At 44.2% G+C, this 18,407-nt stretch overlaps 1 protein-coding gene across 3 annotated transcripts in view; it reads left to right on the forward strand.

Moving 5' to 3' along the window:
* The window catches only part of PDCD4 (programmed cell death 4), a 575,316-nt gene that overhangs the window by 374,068 nt on the left and 182,841 nt on the right, over positions 1–18,407 (forward strand). For all 3 annotated transcript variants that reach the window (XM_078643769.1, XM_078643768.1, XM_078643767.1), the window contains exon 8: positions 17,188–17,305. In XM_078643769.1, coding sequence (XP_078499895.1) covers positions 17,188–17,305 — 118 coding nt within the window. The remainder of the gene's footprint in view (positions 1–17,187; positions 17,306–18,407) is intronic.

The following is an 18,407-nucleotide window of genomic DNA, read 5'->3' on the forward strand; positions in this document are numbered from 1 at the left end:
CCACCTGTGGCATGAAAAGATTATTTGTTGAGGATAAGCATAAAGATTGCATCTACTGCCTCTATCCTGATCATAAGGCTGCGGACTGCAAGATCTGTCGTACCTTTTCAACCAAGACCCTCCGGGATCGTGAGGGTAGGCTTCTTACATGGCTCCAGTAGTTGAAGTCAAGAAAAGACACAGTCTCCAGTGACAGTGAGGACTCTTCATCAGCGTCATCGACTAGAAGGTCAGTCAAAAGGGGTAGGGGTTCCCCTTCTCCTTCTGTGGAGCATCCTTCTAAGACCTCAAAAAAGACCCCCAGAGAGTCTGAGAGCCAAGGTCCAGTCGAATCTCCTCACCATGGTGAAAAGGAGAGGGTAGGACCATCTACGCCTTCTTCGGGTACAAAGACTGATCCAGCCTTCAAAAAACCCTCTTCTCAGTCTTCAGGAAAGTCTGACAGAAGTTCCACGTCGTCGACCATGAAGGCGTCGTCGCCGAAGGCTCCGTCGACGAATGAATTGAAGTCTAAGCTTAAAATGGTTCCGTTGATGGGCTCGTCCATGGGACAATCGACGTCGACGGGACACTTCGTCGTCGACATCTTCGTCGTCGTCATTTTCGTCGCCGGTGTCGTCGAATTCTTCGTCGTCGACGCTATTACTGCCGTCGATGAAAATGACGACAAAGATGACGACGACAGCGACGACGAAATGTTCGTCGACGGTGGTCATCGAGGGCTTCGACGACAACATTGACGACGACGGCGGCAGGAGCGTCGGCGATCGACGACGCCCATCTTGTCGTCGAGTGTTCTTTCGTCGACGACGCCTATTTCGTCGACGAAGCCGACTACGGCAGTATTATCAGCACCAGTGTCGACAGGATCGTCGACTATTTTATCGTCGGAGAAAAGAATTACGATTTACTATAACCAGGATTACACCGGACATGACATCTCGTAGGAGAGTTACCCCCTTGCCTCCAGCTCTACTTTTAGAGGGGGATGAGGATGAATCAGAGGATGACTATCAGGACTCATATGGCTATGCAAACAGTCCATCCCAGCTTCTGGTTAAATGCCAAGAAACAGATTCTGACAGAGAGTACAACCAGGAATGTGGTTATCATCTTCATTCTGCCCAGCCACAACAGTACTCGAGACAAGACACGGTGTCTGTACCATCATCTCTCTTGCAGGACCTTCACAACATGCTGCAGGATTCCAAGTCTAGATGTTCACAACCTGCTGCTGTTCCAATTGCGCAAGCCATGCCTGTCCCTGCGGCTCCAGTAATGGCTGCTCCAGAATCGCCGGCCCAAGTGTCATCTCAGCCACAGATACCGGTTACACAGGAGCCTTCAATACCATTGGACACCCATGATGATTCCTCAGATGAGGATCAACATTTTGATGACAGGACAGATCAAGGTACAGAATGGGATGAATGTCATCCCAGACCCAGCATCTCCATGTCCGGATCTGGTGGACTCCCCGCCAGCGGATATAGGGGGGTTTCATAAGCTAATGGAGAGAGCGGCTGGCAGATTCAAACTATCAATGCCTTCTGTTGCCACCAAATGTTTCTTATATGATTTTAAAGAACCTTATAAGAAGACAACAAGATCTATCCCTATTGTCCAGCATCTTTTGGATGAAGGCCTTAAGGCAATGAAGAATCCAGCGACGGTGGTCCCTGTACTACTGCGCCTCGACATAAAATACAAAGCGCCTGAGGATGGTCCGGCGCCTTTGACGGGACACCCAAGACCGGACAAGCGGCACAAAGGAAGTCACGCAACCCCTCAGCTCCTTTGACAACTCCTCCAGATAAAGAGGGCAGGAGGTTAGACAACGCCGGGAAGAGGTTCTCTTCAATGGCGAGTCTTCTAGTGCGGGCAGCAAATGCCTTGGCGACATTGGGCAGATACGATCGCCAACTATGGTGTGATGTTTCGCCATACTTGGATCAACTTCCTCCAGAGTCAAAGACAGAAGCTAAAAAGGTTTTGCAGGAAGGGGAGGCAACATCAATGGAAGTCATAAACTGTGCCATGGACATTGCCACGATGGCTTTTCGTTCTTTGGCTGAGGATGCAGTCCCTTGTCGCCAGGGATGGCTTAAGGCGACTTGGTTTAGACCCGAAATCCAGAATAACATCCTGGATCTCCCTTTTGATGGAGAGACATTATTTGGAAAATTGATAGATGACACTCTCCAAGATATTAAAAAGGATACTGAGACGGCTAAGTCTCTGGGTACGCTTCAATACCGTAAAGCTCCTTTTAGAGGTTCCAGAGGCAAAAGCACCACCTACAGAGGCTCTTATCAGCAGCAAAGGTACTCATCATATGGCTCAGGTTCGCAAGAGTACCGCCATCCTTAGCAGCAAAGGCAAGGCCAGTCTTCGAATTTCTCAAGACCTAATAACAGAGGGAAGCAGGCTCGCCAAGGACGTGATACGTCCAAGAGACAATAGCGGCCTCCTGGCTCTTCCTACTGTACCCACCTCTGCAAGATCATCAGTAGGAGGCAGGGTGTTACAATACCTTCAGAATTGGTCCAAGATAACATCAGACCGATGGGTGCTAAACATCATTTGAAAGGGCCTAACTTTGGAATTCACGCAAATCCCACCATCCAAGCCCCCTGCTGCCGTTCCATCAAAACATCTGCGTCTTCTGCGGCTCGAGGTTCATCAAATGCTCCTGAAGGGTGCTATAGAGCTGGTCCCCTCCGCCCAAAGAGGAGATGGATTCTGTTCCAGGTTCTTCCTGGTAAAGAAGACGCTAGAGAAATGGCGCCCCATTTTAGATCTCAGGGAGCTCAACACCTATCTCATCTCCTTGTCTTTCCGGATGGTAACTCTTCAAGACATTCTAATTCTCATCAATCCGTACTTTCTTGTGCCGATTCACCCAGCACACAGAAGGTTTCTATGATTTACAGTAGCCAAGAGCGACTTTCAATTCAGGGTTTTACCCTTTGGTCTTCACTCAGCCCCGAGAATCTTCACAAAGGTGCTGACACCAGTAGCAGCGTTTCTACGGAGGAATCACTTTCAGGTCTTCCCTTACCTGGACGATTGGTTGCTGAAGGCTCCGTCCAGGGAGGCAGTGAGGCAAGCGGTCGACGCATGTACAAACCTGTTTCTGAACCTAGGTCTCACTTTAAACAAAGAGAAGTCATCTCTAGTCCCGTCCAGGAGAGCACGCTTCCTGGGGGCCATCTTGAAATCGAATCTCAAGAAAGCTTTCCCAACCTTGGAGAGGCAGACCATGACGCTAGACTTACAAAGAAGGTGTCTTTCAGTACGTCGCTACAAATCTCTTCTGGGGGTAATTTCTTCATGCATTCCTCTAATTCCACACTGCAGATTAAGGATGCGTTCTCTTCAGGAGCAACTGGGCATCCAATGGAAACAGATTCACGGTTCGTTCGATGACAGGGTGACCATCACCTCGGCAATGAAAAAAGCGGCCTTGTGGTGGACAAAGCAGGAAAACTTGTCCCAAGGTCTATCCTTCGTAAGCGATCCGTCTCCTCAGGTGGTGACGACAGATGCGTCGTTGGATGGTTGGGGAGCAGTACTGGAGGACCTGCATGTCAGTGGACATTGGTCTCCTCAGAACCGTCGGCTCCACGTCAATCTCTTGGAGCTCAGAGCAATCAAACTGGCTCTTCAAGCTTTTCTCCCTCGCATAAGAGGTTCAAAGGTTCTCATCCGGACGGACAACACCACGGCCATGCATTACGTAAACAAAGAAGGGGGAACCAGGTCTCTCCCGTTGTCTCAGGAAGCTCTAGAAATCTGGGAATGGGCGATCCTTGACGGGATGTCACTACAGGCAGAACACCTGCCAGGGATTTTAAATGAGAATGCCGACAGACTAAGCAGATTATCCTCGATCAGTCACGAGTGGGAACTGAACCAGCGGGTTCTGGACGAGGTCTTTCAACAGTGTGGCAAACCTGCAATAGATCTATTTGCCACACCAACCAACAAGAAATGCCGGTCTTATGCAAGCAGGCTTCACCACCGAGGATCATTAGGGAATGCACTTTCGATAGCCTGATCAAGGACATTTGTCTACGTCTTTCCCCCATTCCACTGATCCCGAGGCTTATCAGGAAGATCAAGGTAGAACCATGCAAGATGATCTTGATAGCCCCTGCTTGGCCGAGACAGTTCTGGTTCACGGAACTCCATCTGTTGTCGCTGGCTCCTCCTCTTCCCTTGCGAACCATTCCAGACCTTCTCACAATGTCCGAGGGGCAAATTTGGCATCCGGATCCAGAGTCATTGCACATGACAGCATGACTCCTGAACAGCGAGAATTTATGAATCTTTCCATCTCTAAAGAAATAAAAGAAGTTCTCTCCCAGGCTAGAGCCCCTTCCACGAACAAGACTTACCGTCTCAAATGGAAGAGATTTTGCATTTGGTGCAGAAAAGAGGGTGTTGACCCTTTTTCTTCAGAACCTCATCAACTTCTACCTTATCTTTTGTCATTGGCTAAGACGGGGCTGGCCCATTCATCCATAAAAGTTCATTTGGCAGCGATTTCTAGGTACAGACATTCTGAGTCTGGACCTTCTCTTTGGTCTTCCAGGATAGTTAAACAGTTTCTTAATTAAAGGATTGTTCCGTGTCTATCCCCCGGTGAGGCCTCCGCCTGCAACTTGGCAATTGAATTTGGTCCTTACACAGCTCATGAAGGGCCCATTTGAACCAATACATCGATCAGACATGAAATTTCTTTCATGGAAATTGGCTCTCCTTCTTGCCATCACATCAGCAAGACGCATTGGGGAGTTGCAGACTCTCACAATCCAAGAGCCATTTCTCCAATTCAAAAGGAATACAGTAATCTTGAGAACGAACCCAAAGTTCATACCCAAGGTGCCCTTGGACTTCCAATTAAATGAGCTGGTTATTATTAAAGCTTTCTTTCCTCACCCTACTTACACCAGCGGAGAGGTCACTGCATTCTATAGATGTACAACGGTGCTTAAAATTTTATTTAGATCGCACCAAGGGATTCCGTAAATCCTCCCAATTGTTCATTGCTTTTTGTGGTCTTTGCAAAGGCCTCCCCCTATCAAAACAGGGTATTGCGAGGTGGATTACAAGTGCCATTCTACATTGCCATACTGCAGCCGGTAAGCCACTGACCAGCAGAGTTAGAGCGCATTCCACAAGATCAGTGGCTTCTTCAACAGCTCTCTTCGCGGGAGTGCACATCAAAGACATTTGCAGAGCTGCAACTTGGAGCAGCGTGCACACCTTTACAAAGCATTACTGCTTGGAATCCTTGAACAGGAGGACACGGCCGTGGGCCAGGCTGTCCTGAGGAACCTCTTCCTCTAATTGAGCTTTCCTTCCTATCCCACCTTCCTTTATTCTGCACATTTTGTATCTTCATGTATTGATGGCTATTGCAATGTATATTTATGCCACAAAATGTGTTTTGTTATTGCTGACTGCTTGCTACTCTGATACAAAAGCATGGGAATCTATGAAAGTTCCAATACTGGCGCAAGAAAACAAGTTACTTACCTGTAACTTTGGTTCCCTAGTATTGGTAACTTTCATAGATTCCTATCCGCCCACCCACCTCCCCGAGGAAAGCTCAGCCTTCAGCAGATATGATGACTGTTACACAACGGCTATGAAAATCTGAGGCTCTGAGGATCCTTCAGGAGGGTTCTATGGGGTGAGGCTCTTCTGATTGGCTGATGATTAGTTTGGTCTATTTTACAAAAAGAGTCGGATATGCTACAAAAGGGAATGAGGCCTAGGCCTTTTTCTTTGTCTTTTGTACCTACTGCTATGTTATTTTGTTACCGAGACTCCCATTCCGACAACGGGGAATGATACAAAAGCATGGGAATCTATGAAAGTTACCAATACTGGGAACCAAAGTTACAGGTAAGTAACTTGTTTTCAGCCATCTCAGTCACCGGTAATTACTCAAGCTGCATTCCAGTCCATTGTTATTTTGCACACCATGCCACTTCAGTTTGGACCCAGCCATATGTAAATCAGTCTAACTTCTGCTCTCATGGGAACAGTCCATCTGAACTGCCAGGTCAAGTCTTCCCCAAACCGGAATGTGAGCAACCAAAGAAAGGGTACCAAAGCCTTCATTTTTGTCTGTAAATGGGAGCAGAGCTATGCCTTGGTACAAAGCACCTGCAAGAGCTCAGCCAGCGAATAGTCAAATACTTGGATAGGACAGTGCAGAGCACACAGCCGCAATTGCTGTCGGCCCCTGCCTTTACTTCCAGCTCTTGTATATCTCACTGTACTCATTCTTCCACAGACTCCTGACTGTTATCTGCCTGTCAAGGCTTGGTGTTCCGGCCTCTTAGCTGAGAAAGCAAAGCTACAACCTGCAGTAGTACTGTGGTACCACACTATGATGCCTGTTGGGTTCTAAATGCACAGCTCTGTTGTCTATCCCACTGGAACCTAGAATTCTATCTACATCTGGAACAAATAACATTTACAGCAATGTGCTGGTGACTTAGATACATGTGTTCGGGGGCCGCTGTTCTGGGTCAGTCTAAGTTTTTTTGAACGTATGTTGTGTGTGAGGTGTTTCTGATTGGCTGGAGGAGGTGTGAAGATCTCTGAAGGCTTCTTGTTGGGCTTTGCTGGTTTTGTTGCAAGCTGAGCAATGGTGTTCTTCACTTGTGTTTTGAGTAATAGAAGCATGAGAATTTTCAATGTAGCGATTGAACCGCGTGCTCTCCACCCCTCCCCCCCCCCCCCCCCCCCAGCAGCACCTGTGTTTTTTTATTATTTCCCAATCTACTATGATACTCGTTTCATTGAAATCTAAAATATAAAAGGCAGGCTGTGTTGGATAAGCTGTTTGCCCCAGTATTGGAGCTTTCATAGATTCCCATGCTTTTATATCATTCCCCGTCGTTGGAATGGGAGTCTAGGTAACCAAAAATAACATAGCAGTAGGTACAAAAGAGAAAGAAAAGGCCTAGGCCTCATTCCCTTTTGTAGCATATCCGCCTCTTTTTTTAAAAGAGACCAAACTAATCATCAGCCCTCAATAGATCTATTTGCCACTCCGACCAACAAGAAATGCCGGTCTTATGCAAGCAGGCTTCATCATCGAGGATCATTGGGGAATGCGCTTTCGATAGCCTGGTCAGGGACATTTGTTAACGCCTTTCCCCCCATTCCAATGATACCGAGACTTATCAGGAAGATCAATGTGGAGCCATGCATGATGATCTTGATAGCTCCGGCTTGGCCGAATCAGTTCTGGTTCACAGAACTACATCTGTTGTCGCTGGTCCCTCCTCTTCCCTTGCGAGCCATTCCGGACCTTCTCACAATGTCCGAGGGGCAGATTTGGCATCCGGATCCAGCTTCATTGCACCTGACAGCAAGGCTCCTGAGCAGCGAGAATTCATGAACCTTCCCATCTCGAATGAGAAAAGACAGGTTCTCTCCTAGGCTAGAGCTCCTTCTACAAATAGAACGTACCGTTTGAAATGGAAAAGATTTTGCATTTGGTGCAGGAAAGAAGGCGTTGATCCTTTCTCTTCTCGACCTCATCAACTTCTTCTGCCTTAACTTAGCTAAAACAGGACTGGCGCATTCATCCATAAAGGTTCATTTACCGGCAATTTCTAGATACAGACGTTCAGCATCTAGACCTTCTCTCTGGTCTTCAAGAATAGTTCAACAATTTCTCAAGGGATTGTTGAGTTTATCCCCCGGTGAGGCCTCCGCCTACTACTTGGCAACTGAACTTGGTTCTCAAGCAACTCATGAAGAACCCTTTTGAACCTATACATCGGACGGATATGAAATTACTTTAATGGAAATTGGCTCTCCTTTTTGCCCTCACTTCTGCAAGACTCATTGGGGAGCTACAGGCTCTCACGATTCAGGAGCCGCTTCTCCCATTCAAGAGGAATACTGTAATCTTACGAACTAATCCAAGGTTCATACCTAAGGTACCTTCAGACCTTCACCTGAATGAACTAGTAATTCTTAAATCTTTCTTTCCTCACCCTTCCAAACCAGCAGAAAGGTCACTGCATTCTCTGGACGTGCAAAGGTGCTTGAAATTTTATTTGGATCGCACCAAGGAATTTTCGTAAATGCTCGCAACTTTTCATTGCTTTTGGTGGTCCTCGCAAGGGCCTCCCTCTTTCAAAACAAAGTATTGCGAGATGGATTTCTAGTGCCATTCTCTATTGCCGCTCAACAGCGGGTAAGCCGCTGACCAGCAGAATTAGAGCACATTCCACAAGATCTGTTGCTTCTTCGTCAGCTCTCTTCGCAGGAGTACACATCAGAGACATTTGCAGGGCTGCAACATGGAGCAGCGTGCACACCTTTACAAAGCATTACTGCTTGGAATCCTTGACGCAAGAGGACACGGTGGTGGGCCAAGCAGCCCTGAGGAACCTCTTCCACTGATTGGTGAGCTTTCCTTTCTATTCCTCCCTCTTTTTCTGCACATTTTGTATCTTTGGAATACTGATGGCTTTTGCAATGTATGTTTATGCCACAAAATGTGCTGTATTGCTTACTGCTTGCTACTCTGATACAAAAGCATGGGAATCTATGAAAGTTCCAATACTGGGGCAAGAAAACAAGTTACTTACTGGTAACTTTCATAGATTCCCATGCTCCCACCCTCCTTCCCAAGGAAAGCTCAGACTCCAGCAGATATGTATACTGTTACACAACGGCTGCGAAAATCTGAGGCTCTGAGGTTCCTTCAGGAGGGTTCTGAGGGGTGAGGCTCTTCTGATTGGCTGATGATTAGTTTGGTCTCTTTTACAAAAAGGGGCGGTTATGCTACAAAAGGGAATGAGGCCTAGGCCTTTTTCTTTGTCTTTTGTACCTACTGCTATGTTATTTTGTTACCGAGACTCCCATTCCGACGACGGGAAATGATACAAAAGCATGGGAATCTATGAAAGTTACTAATACTGGGAACCAAAGTTACAGGTAAGTAACTTGTTTTCAGCCATCTCAGTCACCGGTAATTACTCAAGCGGCATTCCAGTCCATTGTTATTTTGCACACCATGCCACTTCAGTTTGGACCCAGCCATATGTAAATCAGTTTAACTTCTGCTCTCATGGAAACAGTCCATCCCGAACTGCCAGGTCAAGTCTTCCCCAAACCGTAATGTGAGCAACCAAGGAAAGGGTACCAAAGCCTTCATTTTTGTCTGTAAATGGGAGCAGAGCTATGCCTTGGTACAAAGCACCTGCAAGAGTTCAGCCCGCGAATAGTCAAATACTTGGATAAGACAGTGCAGAGCACACAGCCGCAATTGCTGTCGGCCCCTGCCATTACTTCCAGCTCTTGTATATCTCACTGTACTCATTCTTCCACAGACTCCTGACTGTTATCTGCCTGTCAAGGCTTGGTGTTGCTACAAAAGGGATTGAGGCCTAGGCCTTTTCTTTCAAGGCTTGGTGTTGCTACAAAAGGGATTGAGGCCTAGGCCTTTTCTTTCTCTTTTGTACCTACTGCTATGTTATTTTTGGTTACCGAGACTCCCATTCCGATGACAGGGAATGATACAAAAGCATGGGAATCTATGAAAGTTACCAATACTGGGGAACCACAGTTACAGGTAAGTAACTTGTTTTCTTTCTGAATCTGTGCCTCATTCTCATTGAAGTCAGGAGTATGCTTTAGTTAGCATTTACATTGTTTATGGCTTTGCGTGGCACACTGTCTGCCATTACTTTGTTTTTGTATTGCTGTCTGTTGTCTCTTTAATGGCACTTCTTTTGACGTCTTGGCATTTTATATGTGTTAGTTAGAACCCTACATTTTGAATTGGTGTCTTGTTGTCGCAAATGCAGTTGTTCATGTCAAAATATATTTGATCTTACAGTCCGTTTCACCATCAGGTCTGATGTTAGTCAACCTAGGCTTTTGATGATGTTGAAGGGCGTCTTTTATTGGTGTGCGGCTAAGGACGTTGGGAGACTGGTTTAGGGAGGAGATAAAGTGGGATGCTTGATGAATATGAGTGATAGGAAATTGCAGATGTAGTATCTAGCCTTAACTCCTCTGAAAGCTCTGCATACAGCATAGGCTGTGTCTGAACAGTCTGGGTACAAGGAGGGAGTAGAAATCAGTGAATGGCTTCACTCTGTTTTTAGAGATGGAATACCGTCCTGTTTATCATAAGGGATGCTGGTGATGGATTCTGGTTTATCCTGAGTGCAACAGTGTCTCCTTTTGCCTAATTGTCCCAGCTCTTGTACATGAATACTTAAAAATGTTACACTGGTATCTGCTCGAGGTGAGCAGTACAGTAATTCCAATCTCAAGTGTGTTCTGATAACATGCAAATCCATCTCTAGCTGAAGATAAGCACATCATGGACACATCTTCAAGCAGACACTGTTGGAAGTATTTCTGCTTTCCATTTATTTTTATTTCTCTAAAAAGCTTTATAGAGCAATGATAGCGGTACACAGAGCATTGCAGATAGAGTAGTGTGGATTCATTATGCCGTTTGTATTGATATCATAGAGGCAGACAAGCACACAATTAGTATTATCTGTGGGCAATAGAACAGTCAGAAATTAGCTATATGCATCTATATTTACATATTTAGAATGGGGAGTATGCCGAAATCACTTGTAACTATTTGCAATAGACAGCATGTCTTCGGTTTCAATACAATTGTCAGTAGCTTGTACATGGCCAATTTTTGAGGAGCTACAACCGGTTTTGTGGCACTATCAAGACATGAGTGTATGCCTGGATAGGTTGTATACAGTTTTGGTGTCAAAGCTTAAAACCTTGTAGAGTTAGGCAAAGGAATCTTTGCAAAAGAACATTCTGCTGAGTACTAGTAAGTTAATGAGTGTCTTGGCAGTGTTGAAATGGATGATGGTATGTGCAGTAGTTGGTAACATGCTGCAGTTATTGTCTTGATGGTGAAGGATTCCATAAGCATGGATAGATCGAAGAGAAGTCTGTGGTTTCTCGAACAGGATATATACTTGAGGCACGGGGGCAGATTGAATTTTAGAGAGCAATGGGTACCAATGAAGAGAGCATATAGTGCCTCTGTTGTAGAGGATTTTGGCAGTTCCAGATGGCAGTGAGGTGGTTAGATGCATTGGACTCAAAGCTGGTGAAAAAGTAAGAAATAGGAACAAGACTTTGATGTGATCAGTGTAAAGTTCAAGGTGATAATGTGGTGGTGTAGAATGTGAATTGGTGAGAGTGTAGCATAGATCCCTAAGGGATGCCCACAGGGAGTGTAGTGAGTGCTGATGTCTTAGTCACACTCAGGCCAGAAGGGTATACAGCGACCCATCTCTGTTGCAGGCCTGCAATTCCAAGTGAATTGAGGGAGGATTGTAGAGAGATATGGTCTGCACTTTTAAATGTGTCAGAAAGATGTAGACTATGAAGATAGAAGAAAGGCAATTGTGAGCAGTGAGTGAGGTGTACAGAGACCAAACTGGAGGGGGATAAATAGCTTGCTAGAGGATAGTGAGTATGTGATAGTTAAAGACTTGTTTAAATGTTCTGAAGAAAAAGGGGAGCTCAGAACGTGAAGTCTAAAGTTAGACTTCAGGCCTAAAGTTAGACTTTAGGTCTAAGTTCACCTTTGTGACTTGGGGCCCATGTTGTTGTTTGTTTTTTAATTTTAAAAGGCAGAACCTTAGTTGATTTGAAACGTGTAAATGTTGAATATGGGTGAATAGTGGGTAATAAAGAAGTCAGGCAAAGGATCTGAATGTAAGCACAATTAGTTTGTCTTGGAGATGAAATAATTAAAATGTGTTCTAGATGGCATTTTGATTGCTAACCTGATTTTGTCAAATTACCTTAAGGACTGGGAGAGGATATTGGCAAAGAAGAAATCTAGGTACCTGATAGAGTGTAACCTCTCCGATAAATGCCACAGACATAACCCTCCAACTGATAATTCTTGGTTAAAGGCTTTCTCTTTCTTAAAGCAGCATCTTTGTAGACGTCATTAGAGTACTGGGTAATTTCTTTTTGTGTAATAATATCTGTTTGGGAGTTTTAAGAATAGAAACTGGAAAATTAAAAGTGATTCAAAACTAAAATGCCAGGCTTTGCTTTAGTCTAATGCAAACTAACCATGTTATTCCCAATTTGAAGTCTCCTAACTTGCTCAAAACATGTTAGCTGCAAGATCTACAGACGAGGACGGTAAGTGGCAATGATTGGGAAGCCATTTCTGTGGAAGTTGATGTTTGCTGTAACTACATTAGTTACATTCCATTCTTCTTGCCCGAACACAGTAACACAATCTTACCCGCCAATCTAGTAGTTATATATTTCTAACAACTAGGCCAAAGTGAAGCAAAGCAAATAGAGAAAGTCACACCTGGTACAAGGCTTCTATTTTAAAAAATCGTGACATCTGGTGCAAGGCTTCTACTTTCAAACATCTTGACTACCGGTCTGAGACCATTGCACAGCCTAACAGTATTCTTGAGTGAAACCTAAAAATCGGAAATGTAAGGGGGCCTTTCCCTCCTTAACCAAATCTTCTGGTCTAACACCCTTCTCGCGTGTGATAAAAATCTTTAGTAATCATCCTCCCAAAGAAAGTGATTGGTGAAATAGAATGTCTGTGGCCAATCGTCTAGGCTGTAGGTCTTACTAGGCCTATCTCTTCGAGGAAGAAAGTCTGAAAATGGCATGTCTGTTCACTGCTGCTGATATATGTACTTCTCCTATTTAATTAGTCATGGGTGGCAGACTTAGTGTACCCATTTCTCTAGTTCCCTAATTTAATCTGCTCCAGGCACTGCCTACATCTACTACGGTTCCTAGTGCGGATTGCATTATCAATTTGTTTTTGCCCATGTTAATTCTTTGATCCACTCCAAATTGTCATCGAATTGCATTGCATTAGAGTACTCATATAGGTATTTTTCTTCTTCCTTTAATTTCATAGGTTAGTATTTTCTACACATCCTTTTGGTTTTATACAATTCGAATTATGTTCTGAGATCCGATATATTAGGAAGGAGCATGAAAGCAGTTTATTAAACAGTATATGTCCTTACAGTTAGATCAATGATCGGTTATCTAGTAGGCAGTTAAATATATTCCAGAGACAAAAATGGGTAAGACTGATATTGTGATTTCGAACCTCTGGGTGGAATTTCAGTTTTACATTTTTTATGGTTGCTTACCTTTTCTTCAGAAATGGAGAAAGCTCAACAGTTTAATACTGGTAATGGAGAGCCAGTACTCTGGTGAAAAATAAACCTTTGTTAATAGTAACTACTTTTTAAAGTAAGTACTCTATTAGCTAAACTGTCTTGGTGATATGATTTATTCTTTCACCTGTGCTAATCTACTGCGAAGTCCTATTTAGCACAGTGTCAGTGTTTAGGTGCTGTTTTTTTCTCCTTTTTTTTTGGTCAATTCTTGTACTGCGTCAGAATTCAAGGTTCATATATTGCCTACAGAACAGCACTTTGCTTTGCCAAAGAAATAGAGCAAAATGGCTTGCCACTTGCGTTTTATTTACTTATTAAAGGGCACGTGAGTTTCATGGTGCTGTCCAATTGCTGGCTGTTAATATTCTGCTATGATACAAACTATACAGACATACAACACACAATAATATCACCAGGGAGTTTTGCAACTGGCTCAGTGTGTTATTTATCTTTTTAAGAAGATTTGAGTTAAATGACACGGACAATGGCAGTTGATGAGGCTGAGATCTGACCATTGTACCAGCTACTGCAACTCTCAACTCTTTACTCTATATAATAAATCATGCAATTAAATCTCGGGTTTCTTGGAAGAGGGTCAACTTTGATCAATCATTGAAGCTAGCTTTTTCAGCTTCCCAGTTCTGCAAGGTGGTGTTTGTCCAGATTTGGGAAGATCAGAATTGCAGTATGTAATCTTAGTTCAGGCCATTGTTGGGTCTGTCCTACTAGTTGCTAGACATATTGTTGGCTTTCAGTGAGCTTAGAGCCAGCCATTGCTTACCATTGTTTAGCTTCATTGTCACACATTTGCTTGCTTCTTATTCATTAGCCTGTGTGGGATTTCCTTCCTCTCCTTGTTTTTGTCCCTCCCTTAGAGTGGATGCATTATTTGTGTCCTTGCACTGCTCCATTTTCAGCTGCTACCTCTTTGGTTTTGTTTAGGCACTTTACAAAAGTGCATGTGTTTTCCAATTGGCTCCCTTATACTTCTTCCCCTCTGAAGCTCTTTCATGTTGCTCTTTCTGCCTTTGTGCTTCTCGCCTACCGTCCACTGTGACACCCTTGAGTTCTAATCCCGTATTGCTTTTTGCTCAGTGATTCTGCCCCCAGCTCCAAGTTGTGCTTGCTTTCATTTGCAACACCATTAATCCTCTATCTGTTTGCTACTGCCCACCTACTCCCTATGTATTACTCCGCCCCACCCTACTGTTGCTTTCCCAGACCTTTGTAATTCTGCCTACCACACCCTAGGTGTGCTCCCCCCTTCTCCTCCACCCCCATCCCCAAGTGTGTGCTACTTTTTTCTTTTTAATTATGGACCCAACACGGATCGGCAAACACAAAGAAACTAATGGTTACATCGTTTTGTAGCTCGATCAACAACGAAAGAGTGAATCCGAATGATTGCTGTGAGCAAAGCAAAAAGAGTCCCATGTATGTTTAAAAAGAACCCTCACTCACCTACCTAGTTCCACCCCAAGGCTCATGCAGGCTTGGTGTTTGTCTACAAAATGATGCAGCTAATCGCCTCATAGACTTTTGATTTCTTTTGAGGTCTCGGCTGACGTGGGCTGTGCACATGCGCAGTCTCGCTGGCGAGATTTTATGATTTAGAGGGGGTTTCAGTAACGGGCTTCAAGCCACGCCCCTCTTTCCCATTGGCCGGTGTCACCGTTTATGCTAAACTTTGGCCAGCCATTGGGAAAGAGCATTCTGTGACGTAGACTTTTCTCTTTTTCTGCCGTCCCACTTGGACTGCCTGGCCTGCTTTCCTTCTGAAGTAAAAGGTTTCTTATCTTTATGGGGCCAAACACATGGCCCCATAAAGATAATAAAGCTTTTACTTCTGAAGGAAAGCAGGCGAGGCCGTCCAAGTGGGACGGCAGAAAAAGAGATAAGTCTATGTCATGGCGAGCGCTTGTTTATCCAGCACTTGCCCCCTCCTCTCACCCCTCCCCGTGCTGCCTCCTTTTAGCGCATTCCTCGTGCTTGTTCTTTCTAAAAGCGTGCCTGTCTCTGTATAATTATTAGTTGAGATTCTTGAGTAAAGTGTGCCTATCACTGAAGCGTACGTAGTATTCTATTTAATTTAAACACTTTGAGGAGCGTGCCCGTCGCTGTATAAATCATAGCAGACAGGCGTGACTAAAGCTTGCCTATCGCTGACAAACTATATTGACTTCCCACAATATGGCCGCATAGAAGGTGCGTAAACGTGATGAGGAAACAGCTGCCTCCGCACAAGCCTCAAGAATCCATGCAGCCGCAAGTGCTTCCAGCGTTATTGAGCGTGTGCCATTCCTCGAGCGTTGCCACCTTCGCCTTGAGTGGTGCTGGACTCGCGCACAGTTTGAATAGCTCGCTCTAGTCGCGCGTAGGCCGGAACTGCTGCCACGACAATTAAAAGGTAAGTACAAACATGGTTTGACAGTGCCTCCTGTATGGCGAGTACTTGGCAGTATGTAGCCCTCTTTGCTCCTAAATTCGTGAGATTTCCGCTTACTCTGCGGTTTTCGTCCTCCACGGTGCCGCAGTTAGTCGGCTCATCTTCTGTTTATAGCCGATTCATACACGTGGGTACACCGTACCAGTGTGTCTCTCGCTTGTCGCCATTTCTGTAAAGATGGGGCTCACCAGGAAAGTATTGAAAGTACTTTATTCCATTTAACGACATGGTACAACGAAACAGGTGCTGAGCCTCCGACAAGCCTCCTAGTCACTGCCTAACATCCCACGTCATGCATCACCACATTCCACTTGCATTTCGCACGCCAACCCTCGCGCGGACGCACGAGGAGACATGACACCACACATGAAGACCAAAAAGTAATGTGGATTCTTTCACAACAGTATTACTGCACTTAAACACAAGGTATATTACAAAAATCAGCATTTCCTCACCTCACACACTAGGTAAACACTCCAGTGTTGCACTAAGCCATATCCTCTAAATATACGATGGATGTTTTAGCATGACTTAGCAAGAAGTCTCGCCATTCCAAAGTATTTTTCTTGGGTTATTCGTCGTGGTTATAGGCACTATACCATCGGTAAGGCACCTTAGAGCTTCTTTGCATTTCATCTTGCCACTGAAGGATCATCAGGTGCTCGTGTGATGCGCGCAACTGCCTCCCGGTTGAGTGCGCTCTATATAAAACTGCAAAGAAAAATCCAAAGGAAGAGTAACAGAGCATATATACTTGCAAAAACAACAGTTGATGGGCAGAATGCAGAACAATGTCAAACATTCACCCCAGTACAGAGATCTGGGCCTAAACCCATCGTTTTTTTTGCCAACCATGCCATTCCAGTTTGAACCCAGCCATATGCAAATCAGTCTTGACCCTGTGCCTCATGGCAACAGTCCACACCGAACTGCCAAGCCAGGTCCTCCCGGGACCGAAAACAAGCATCTTAGGACCGGCTTCGGGGTTTCACCCCTCTTTAGCCAGGATAGCTTGATTCCAGTGGCATGGAGAGCACGGGACCCACGTCTGGGCATACCCGTCCCAATTGGGGTAACAAATGCAAAACAAGCATTGGCATAGCCAATAGATCTCACCTTTGGGACTTTATAAGTGTTTAGTTATCCAGCACAATATCCTTGGTGCAACAACATCAAGTGTTGCATGCAAACACTTATACGGTCCCAATGGCGAGACCTATTGGCTGTGCCAATGCTTTTTTTAAAAGCCATGCTGCATAGCATTGGGAATGCTGTATTGCTTGACCAATTCACAAAGCCAATAGTTTCAAAAGTGAGAATTTTGTTCTGTTGATATAAATGTGCTTTTGTTTTAAGTTGCTGAGCTTTAGTTTTATGTTGCTGTACAGAGAACACCAGAACTTGTGCCACAAAATGTTTCCTTTAGTAATTCCCCCTTTATCAGTCTATTCCAAAGGAGAATGTGTTTACATGTTGTGTGGACATTTCTGAAACTCCTTTTTAAAATCCCTTTCTCACTAGAGCTGCTTTAGACCGGGCAACTGTGTTGCTGAGTTTGACCATTGGTGGAAAGAAACGCATAGACCATGTATGGGGATCAGGAGGCGGCCAACAACCAGTCAAAAATCTTGTAAAAGAGGTAAATTATTTAGAACAAGTATGCTCAAATGTATGCTTGAATTAATAGTACCATGATATTTATTAGCACTGGAAGAGTTTACCTGGTTTTGTAGTGTGCACCTAATATATTTACTCTTCTAAGATGCAGTTGATTCTTAGAGTTGTAATGACATGCCGTTTTCCTAATGTCAGTGCCCGGTTGGACTAAGCCCATAAACCTGAACTACTTTAAATCTGATTCCCTTAGGAGTCCTCTTTCAGCTTCATCCATGTATTGACAGTACATTTCAAAATTAGACTTTTTTCTATGAAATTTAGTTTTTTAAGTTTGTGTTTTATCACAGACTCTTGAAGATTATTTACAAGCAAATGTTGCTATGAATACGTTTCTGTAATGGCATCATTTGGTAGGCAAATTACATTACTTCGTGAAGCATGCAGGTGCGCATTCCTTACTCTTGTTGCGTATTTACCTGTAAATCATAGTATTTGTAAATTAGAATTACGATTTCTTTCTTTCAACCACATCTTAAACACAACTGTTTATGTATTTTGTCACAGCAGAAAACAAATACATTACTAATCTGCGTTGGTCTTTCTTTCCATCTAGGATCTTTACTACTCTTTCACACATTAAACATAGTTTGTCTTCTGCTTCCACTACCTCTGCATTACTACCACATAGTTCCTTTTTAAATGTGCCTGCCGCAGAGTTGGTGTGGGATTTGAGGATATCAGCTAGTTGATTAGTTGGGTCAGCCACCGATCGGTTTGAAGTCAATAAAATTTAACAGAACCATACTTTCCTTTAGTGTTAATAGTTGAATACTGCATAAATATCAGCTGATGTTTTATTTTATATTAATATTATGCCATGCTACATTGAATTTACACCAGAGGGGTTATGAACTTGTGATTTATCTATATTGGATTGGATAGCAGTCTACCCTGAATCGGCATGTTAAATGATAATGTTCTGCATCATAGCATCTTGATTGCTAGTCTTAAACATTAGAGTACGTCCTCACTGCATGTAGGGACTCCGAAACTTTTTTCATCAAATATATATTTGATGAAATATAAGAGGATGAATATATAAGAGGATGAAGAGGCGAACGATC

This window comes from Lissotriton helveticus, chromosome 5_1 (assembly GCF_964261635.1).
Source record: "Lissotriton helveticus chromosome 5_1, aLisHel1.1, whole genome shotgun sequence".
Lineage (NCBI taxonomy): Eukaryota > Metazoa > Chordata > Amphibia > Caudata > Salamandridae > Lissotriton > Lissotriton helveticus.